This window comes from Portunus trituberculatus, chromosome 41 (genome assembly GCF_017591435.1).
Source record: "Portunus trituberculatus isolate SZX2019 chromosome 41, ASM1759143v1, whole genome shotgun sequence".
In the NCBI taxonomy this organism is placed as follows: Eukaryota; Metazoa; Arthropoda; class Malacostraca; order Decapoda; family Portunidae; genus Portunus; species Portunus trituberculatus.
In genome coordinates this window covers 15,787,087-15,796,509 of record NC_059295.1, presented here as the reverse complement: position 1 = coordinate 15,796,509, position 9,423 = coordinate 15,787,087, and the positions used below count along the sequence as shown (strand labels likewise).

Below are 9,423 nucleotides of genomic sequence, written 5' to 3'. Positions count from 1 at the left end.
GATAAATTGTCCTTTTTTTTGTAAGTAATTGTCGGATGCTCACATCATGGTTGAACTATGAGAAATATGAAAAAAAAACAAGAAATATAGAAAGCATGGATATATGTACGTTTCGCCAGTTTGCAGGGTGTATGTTGCACCCAGCCATAAAAAGGATTAGAAGGATATAAGTGGGTCAAGGGTAAAAAAGAAACAGTTAATGACCCAGGTCAGCTGACACAGGGCAGCCCAGGCAGATATAAATAGCCCAGGTCAGGTAAACATCCTGTGCTGTTGTTGTCGCTCTTAGATGTTGTTGATACCACGTGGTGTTCACGTGAGCTTATACTTGATTGGTGAACGGTACATCTGAGGGGCGTGTTATGTGGGTCAAGACACGCCCCCATAAGTTCCTGAAGGGAAATTGTAGAGGATTGAGTCAGAGAGAGACGAGAGAGGAAGCAGAGAGGACAACCACAGCTCTAAGCGGGCCACCCTCTGCTGCATAGCTGTGGGCAGCATGAACGTAATTTTGTACTTTATATAAACAGTAAGCGGAGCTATAAGTTGCAATGCAGTTTTTTTGAGGTAAATTAGAATGGAGGAGGAATCATGATAGGAGGTTTAGGTATTATTTTAGTATGTATTTATGTGTTTGTACTTTGGTTCATAATGACATTGTTATATACTTGCGTTTTCATCTATGAGTAAAGGAATTTGTATACAGCTACCTACGTATGTGCATGTGTGTTGCTCTGACGAATAAGTTACATAACATATTTACTTGTGTGTATTCATGTATGAAGTTAACGTAGTTCCACGTATGGGTACCAAGAGAAAGAGATTTGTTGTGGGAAGTTACTTGTGTGGAAATCTCAATATTTGTCATTATATTTTGGTGGTGTTACGCAGGGGTGTATGGAAGTGAAACTTGGGCTATGAAGAAGGTACATGAAAAGAAGGTTGATGTAGCAGAAATGAGAATGTTAAGATGGATGTGCGGTGTGACAAGAAAAGATAAGATCCAGAACGAGTTGATAAGAGGCACAGTGAAAGTTGCAGGGATAAGTTCAAAGATGCAAGAAAGAAGGTTAAATTTGGTATGGGCATGTAATGAGAAGAGATGAAAACTATGTAGGAAGAAGAGCAATGACTATGGAGGTGGAGGGAAGAAGAAGAAGAGGTAGACCGAAGCTGAGATGGAAGGACAAGCTGAGAGAAGATATGAGTGAAAAAGGACTGCTAGAAAATCAGGTGGCTGAAAAGAATATCTGGAAGAGACTAGCGAGGAACAGCGACCCCATATGAAGATGGGATATAAGCTGAGGAAGAAGAAGGTGTTACGCAGGGGTGTGGAGTCGGATTTTCAAAAGTCTGACTCCGACTCCAACTCCAGTAAATTTGAAGGTTGCGACTGCGACTCCGACTCCGACTCCAGGAAATTTGAAGGTTGCAACTCCGACTCCTTTTTTTTTTTTTTTTTTACAGTACAACGATATAGTCTATTTTTTTTTTTTTACATCAGGGATGGTGGCCAAGGGAAAAGATTAAGCAAAAAGCCCGCTAGTTGCCACACCCAAAAAAGACGAAAGTTAAGAGAATCAATACAGTGCTTACTCCAATTTTGTGAGTTCAAATTTTGCGATACGCCAATTTTGCGACCAAGGACCAAAAATTGCCATTTATAAAATTTGCCCATCTTGCTCCTTTCTCCTGGTATTGGGAGTGGTGGAGGGAGAGAGAGCGTTCCCGCAAATTATATATTACTGTATCATATAGGCAATATTTTATTAATTTACTCATATTTATCATATTATACTATATTATTATCATATTTATATTATATTTATCATAGTTTGGTGGTTTTTGGCTAGTTTTCATAAAACTCTGGCGGTATTCAACGAAGCTCATCTGGCAACACTGCCCCGCTCCCTCCCGCCTTCCATTTGTTTACGTACACCTCCACAGAGTTCTCTCTGCAAATTTGGAGGAATCCTTGTGCTCGACTTTGTGCGACATGGCGCCACCAACCAAGAAAAATATTAGGCTAACTTTGGAGCAGAAGATGAAGATAATTAAGATGAAAAGAGATGGAAAAAGGAACTGTGATATTTCCAGAGAGTTTGGTGTGGGAGAATCAACTGTGAGAATGGTGTTTAAAAACAGTGAGAAAATTGAAAAAGCTGTAAAAACCTATGGTGGACAGATTTTTTATTCTCGTAACCATTGTACAAACACTGTGATCATTCATATGGAAAGATACCTGGCTCAATATATATGTGATATAAATATGGGCAAAATATTAGGAAAATATTGAAAAATTAGACAACCATAGGAATAATACTTCCAATTTTGCGATTTCCAAATTTGCGACTCACAATGCCGCCCCATTTCTCGCAAAATTGGAGTAAGCACTGTACTTACATATTTTCGAGTCAATCCATAATAAAAGTGTACTTGACGATTATATAATAATCATAAATTAATAAAAATGATCTTTATATGTAATGCTTGATTGGACACATCCTCCACAAAGTCAATTTCTCCCAATTTGTAGGAATCTCCAATCTCCATGAAGTGGAATCTTTACTCGAAAATTTATCACGTAAAGGAGTCGGAGTCGCTCATATTTTTACCGACTCCGACTCCGACTCCGGCCAAAAGTAGCCGACTCCTCGACTCCTCGACTCCGACTCCGACTCCACACCCCTGGTGTTACGTTGTCATTTTCGTGAACAGAGTAAGGTAACTATAGGTGTATGGTAATATATTTGGTGGTACGTCACGTTGGTTACTTGCATTCATGTACCAAGTCAAGGTCATTCTTATATACGGGAAGCTGGTTGATAGGGGGAAATGTTGTATGTACTACATATGAGATTTACTGATAAATAAAGCACGGTGTTCAGATATTGTAATACGTTATGAAGATATAGTGGACGACGTTGAGGTGGAATCCGTTCTGATGTGAGAATATGCGCGAGATTAAAGTAATTCATATGGATGTTTGTTAGGGAAATTGAAGTGATTTGCAGTGGAGAAGACAACAGAAGGAGTTGTGATTGTTATTTGTCGGCGCCGTATCGAACATCTTATGTATAGATATTATTTTTGTTAATTAAAGATAGAAAAAAAACCTCTGACTGTTTGTAACCAGTAGCTAAAGAATTTGTGCAATGTCGTGCAACAGCTCAGATCATGACATAATCTTAGTGTACTTGCACTGGTTTTTGGGTTTTTCACATGATCTTACCAAAAACAATCCAAAATATATACTTATAAAAGACTTATATTTATTCCAAATGGTACTGTATCTGCATAAGTAAAAATCAAGGATACAATTCAACAAATCTTATGAGCCAAATAAGACTTCAATTCATTCTAAATGATACAGTACCAGCATAAGTAAAAATGTACATCAATCTATAATAAAGAATAGCATTAAATAAAATTCATGTGCCACCATCATACTGACATCCATTTACTGTCTCATCTAGAAATTTTTTATAATTGTAATAGTCATAATAATAATAATACAAAGCTGCAGGATAAGGGTATGAGGTGTTGTAGTACGAGTAATACTTGTAGTACAGCAAGCAAGGAAAGACTTCACGCCTTGAAGACAATAACATTTCTTTTCAGGCTAAGTAAAGCATGGTCACAACTACCTTCCTAGGAAGGTAAGATGTTCTGATGCTTTTGGAACATTAACTGGCAACCTTCTACACTCTCCCAGGCATAGAAGCATCAGTGTGTCACCTCAGTAGCTGTTCAGTTTTTATAAAGAGAGGGTGGTCTATCAATCTGATGCGCCAGACAAAGGCTAACTATGCTATTATTTTACTTCCTTCCATTCTCTCAACAATGTCTTGCATTCACCAACAAGAATCTCTTTCCTTCCTTAATATCCCCAACCACTGCCCTGGTCAATGATGTGAAGTCTATCACACATCCGATCACCTCAAAACACCCTTCCTAATGATTCACTAATTAAATGCAACTCTATTTAGCATTACAACTAGGTAAATAAATACCTTAGGAAAAGGTCCATGATTTGTGAAAGAGACTGGATGGGGTAGCCTGTGGTGGTTTCGAGGGTGGCTGACCAGACAGGTTCAAAGTTGCTACAAAGCCGGCCACAAGCAACACATGCAGCTGCAACCAGGGAAGCCTGCCACTGCAAAAATGCCCTGTCTACAGGAAAATAAAGTCTCAATGGAAAGAATCAGTCTACAAAAAAATCATTGAGAATTTAAGATTACAAAATGACACTATGCATGTTCTAAAAAAATGCTACTGTTACTACTGCTACTAGTGTACAATTAAGATTGTAGTAATTACAAATTTTTTTCATCATTTGCACAATATCAACATACATCAAAATCATATCCAGAAAATGAGTTTTTGTTACAGTGCAGTACTTTCTAACTTTGCACTTCCCTTCTTCCAAAGGCACAGTGCTAGCTAGACCTAAGGATCATGAAACTCAAGGAACTGAAAAAACTGAAAAATGCTTATTTATTACAGTTGCAAAGCCATGAACTGTGTGAGTGTGTGGATTTTGTTACATCTGGTGTGATTCATCAGTGCAGCATCACTACATCTAAAATAGTGTGTTATATTCTCATATGTCTTGATAAAGTTGTGCAGAGGCTCAACACAATTATATCCACTACAGAAATGGGGTAGCTCTCATTTGTTTGTACAGTATGTTTTTTGACAATGCAATAGCACTATTACCCCTCTCTTGCATGCATATCAATATTACTAGTGTTAAGGCTAATGTGTGGTTTACCCATTTATGTCAATAATAAGTATGTTCAGATATGTATACTGTATAGCATGTACTTTCATTATCCATAATGCAAATGTTACAAATGCAAGACTAGCTTACCATGAAGAGAAAGATCTACAAAATAAGAGGTTGATTTCCATAGAGTCTGCCAAGCAACTTCAAGGCATGTGATGCTGGCCCCATCCATTGTATCTGTAGCACTCACTCCTCTTGTTAAGTAAAACTCAGAAAAATGTGCAACTGTGACTGTTCCTGAGAGAGAGAGAGAGAGAGAGAGAGAGAGAGAGAGAGAGAGAGAGAGAGAGAGAGAGAGAGAGAGAGAGAGAGAGAGAGAGAGAGAGAGAGAGAGAGAGAAATAACCTTATAAATAGATTCTCAAAACACCAAATACAGTCTTGATCTAAATTTACACTAAGAATTTTTCTTTCTACAGCAATGAAAATCTGGACACAAACTTAATACCTAATTTGTTAAGCTAGGATAGACTAAATCTTTTACTTCTTGAACCAATGACAATAAAATGAACTCATTTCTATAAATTTTCTGAGCCAAACTGCACTGACTAATACATAGCAGGAATTCTTAAATGCTCATCATTATGTACACTAGTGCCAAGTGTGATAAGTGACCATAACAATGAGGTCAAGAAAAAAAAAATAAATAAAATACATAAATAAATATTCATTTGCCATTTATCTGACTCAACTAAATACATATTTAATGATTTCCATGCATCATCACTAAAACATACTAAAATTGCATTCCCAACTGGAAAATCTACTAAATATGAGGCATGTTACCTGCACTCGACCACAAAACCAACGCAATGAAACTGTACATTACTACATACCTATGTTCCACTTGAAGAAGTTTAATATGAATTTCTCCATGGTACGGAAGAAATATGCAGTGTACTTATTTTCTACCAAAGCATTCAAAGCTGGAATTCCTGGTACATTCACATCCTTGTCTTCAAATTTTGCTGAAACAAGAGGAAAGGAAAAGATTATGTATGTATATATGTATGTACAGTATGTATGTGTATGTGTGTGTATTTACCTATTTGTATTTACCTATTTGTGATTACAGGGTCCGAGCCGTAGCTCTCTATGTCCTGTCTCTTTGTCCACACTTGTCCAATTTTTCCTTCATTTGACTGACACTCGCCGCACACACCACATCTACGCTCAGTTTGTTCCATGCATCAATGCTCCAATACGAGAAGCTATACTTCTTGATGTCGCTCGTGCAGGAGCCCTTCAGTATTTTCTTTGGGTGTCCTCTTAGGTAATTACTGGATGCCATTGTGATCAGGTTCTCCCTATCCAATATGTCCACTCCATGTACTATTTTGAACATTGTTATCATATCCCCTTTGACTCTTCAACTGAACAGAAACCTGCCACGTCGCACCCTGAAAGGCCGAACATTCCTGCACTTCAATGCTAGACCATTCATCGAGGACCTGAGTGAGGATGGAGTACATTTCAATGTTCGTGGACGGTTCTGGGTGAGACAGAAGATTGGCAGCTGTGTGGAGTACGCGGCACAACGCTGGCGCAAGGTGCAAGCTCTTGGTGGGCCTTGGGAAGTTTAGGTAGGTGCACTCTGCTACTAATAGGCGTTTTTATATATATATATATATATATATATATATATATATATATATATATATATATATATATATATATATATATATATATATAAAGGTGAGTAGTGTAACCACGCGGTTACAGTACCTTGGCAATTAAGTAGGGATTATAACAGTGACCATGCAGAGTGACTGGGAAGTGTTTGGGGTGGAACCGAAGTTACTACCTTCTCCCGACCAGGCAGTAAAAATGGAAGATTCTAGTAAGGAGGAACTATATGACCAGGACGTTGAAGTTGAATCAAAGGAAGAAGCAATTAATGGGCGAGAAATAGCACAATTAGAAGATGAAGTTCAACATCTAAAAGGAATATGTGCAGATTTACTTGCCATGAATCATCAGTTATGGGATAACAGAAGCACGCACAGCGGAAAACCCTTGTTAAAGCCCCAAGACATACCTGTATTAGAGCTGCATGGTTTGAAAGGAGAAGGAGAAGGGAACCTGTCTGTATTTCTTACACAGGAGGGAAACTGCTCGGATGACAATGAAGAACGGCAACATATAGTTACGACCCGAGTCAAACCCCAGATCACCGTGTTTGTACAAGCCTTACAAAAGAAACATCAAAACATGAAGTGGGATAGGTTTAAAGAACTATTAACAGAAGAACTCACGGACCGAAGTAAGGATAACTTATTTGATGCCATCAGCACCATGAAGTATCAGCTACAGGAAGACCCCGCAGAGTTTGTAGCTAATCTGAAGTGTAGAATTGCCTCATTGGAAGTAAGAACTAATAGGGCAGAGATTCCCGATGTAATCAAAACTATAAAAAAACAAGCTAATGCAAGGACTACCAAGAGACAGCCGTGAGAGGTTACAACTATTTAAGGATGATAATGTCCCCTTTAACTGGTTTATGGACAGATTCTTGTTAGAGAGAACAGTGATACTAGCCCGAGAAAGGGAGGTCAGGCAGATCAAGTCCTCCCTGCCTAGCGAACCATCAGGGGCCAAGGCAGACAAGAGGCTGGATGAGATAGAAGAGTAGCTAAAACGGTTAAGTATGAACCAGCGGAAAAGGAGACGTTGTCATATTACCCATACTGCTGTGCCACTTCCCACAATCCCTCAGAATGTTGGAAAAGACCCGAACTAGGCTCGTGCTATGATTGTTTACGCCTTAATTGTCGCAAGGGACAGCCTAATTGCCTGGGACGTACCAACTGCCAGAGATGACTGGCCAAGCCCAAATTGTCATATTACCCATACTGCTGTGCCACTTCCCACAATCCCTCAAAATGTTTGAAAAGACCCGAACTAGGCTCATGCTATGATTGTTTACACCTTAATTGTTGCAAGGGACAGCCTAATTGCCTGGGACGTACCAACCGCCAGAGATGACTGGCCAAGCCCAAATCACCCATGGCTGACATGACCGTACATAGCCACGTGGTGGCGTGTCTCTTAGACACAGGCAGCGATTACTCGCTTGTCAGACAAGACACGGCTAAGCAAATGGAACGTTCGTTAAGCGGAGTATTACTGTATATATATAAATATATACAGGCAAACCCCGCTTAACCCCTTCCTTACCGCAGCCACCCCCCGATGTAAACAAAGCATTCCCTTCCTATACCACAGCCCCCTGCCCGTGCGCACACATGCCTCACGCCCAGATCTACACATTATATTTCTTTCTAACTCAGTGTTATGTACTTTTTTCGAAACATTTTTGTCATTTTACTAATAAAAGAAAACGTAAACATAATCATAAATTGTGCTTTGCATACAAATATACTGGAATACCTAAATTACAGAATGGTTATCTGTAGTTGAAAATTATTGTATGTAGAGAATAATGCCAGTTTTACTTACCCTACAAATCATGATGTGCTACTTCTTAGCAGTGGTAAGCCTGGAAATGTTCATTCGAACATAATCCAGGTTGTTCCTTGCAAGCAGGACAGTACTTTCGAGCCCACTTGGTTTTTCCATCAGCACTACACACTCAGCACCTGGTGAGGGTGGCCCTGAGGCAGAGTCATAACTAGGTTGCTCCCCCTCACTTGCCGAGAGGGTTTCAACACTGCTGTCAGTATCACTCTCTCCTATTTCTTTTCAGGATCATAGTCTGAATCATATTCATCTGGAGAGTCTTTCAGTATATCCTCACTATCTGTCTCATAATTATGATAATCCTCATCGCTGCTACACGAAGCAGACGTCATTATCTCTAGCTAGAAGCAATAGAACAGTCTCACCACGGCCGATAATAGAGAACTGATGTTCTTGGGGGGACTGTGGGAATATTATATGTACTTTCAAATCAAAGAAGTGATTGGCTTTAGTTTATGCATGAAAAATTAACCCCAATATTGATTGGCTAGTGGGGGGGTGGTTTTGTTACGCTGGGGTGGCTAAAAATAACGCCTCCAGCGTTTGTTTATATAGTGAACCACGTGGAGCATGAAGAAGGCAAAATCTGCACTCAGGCCATGGTTATACACGGAAATGTATTGGTGTGGTACGCACGTACCACGGCGGCATCTTGCCGTACCACGAGGTCGCTTTTGTGCGTGGTACGCACATACCATAAAACAGTCTTGCAGTAAGGAAGGGGTTAACAAAGGTACGCACAATGAAATTTCGCTACAACGAAGGTTTCATTTTACTACCATCAGCTGGTTTAACGAACACCAAACTCGCTTTAACGAAGTTTTATCCAGGTATTTTTTTCCAAGTTTGAAAGCCCTGCCGTATCACGCAAGCCGACAGGCTTTTGAATACACCAGCATCTCTTGTGGACAACACACGCACCACTCACTCCCCCTGTTCAAAACAATAACAACGTCAGCAGCAGCTCGTCTTCCCTCACTCAACTTACCACCAAAACGCCCTGAAATGTCGCCTAGCGTTGCTAAGAAGACCAGGAAGTCTCTTACTCTCGAAGTGGAGCTGGATATTATTCACAGACACGAGAGAGGTGAGAAAACTAATAGCATTGCTCGCCACCATCTTGATTCCATCTACTGTCTCTACTATTTTCAAGTC

General features: G+C 39.6%; 1 protein-coding gene across 1 annotated transcript in view; it reads right to left on the bottom strand.

The window, feature by feature from the left end:
* Positions 1 to 9,423, bottom strand: part of LOC123517083 (cyclin-J-like) — a 28,248-nt gene that overhangs the window by 5,924 nt on the left and 12,901 nt on the right. The window contains exons 4-6 of the mRNA XM_045276954.1: positions 5,625 to 5,756; positions 4,874 to 5,026; positions 4,014 to 4,173 (exon numbers count right to left, since the gene is read on the bottom strand). Of these exons, the coding sequence (XP_045132889.1) occupies positions 4,014 to 4,173; positions 4,874 to 5,026; positions 5,625 to 5,756 (445 nt within the window). The remainder of the gene's footprint in view (positions 1 to 4,013; positions 4,174 to 4,873; positions 5,027 to 5,624; positions 5,757 to 9,423) is intronic.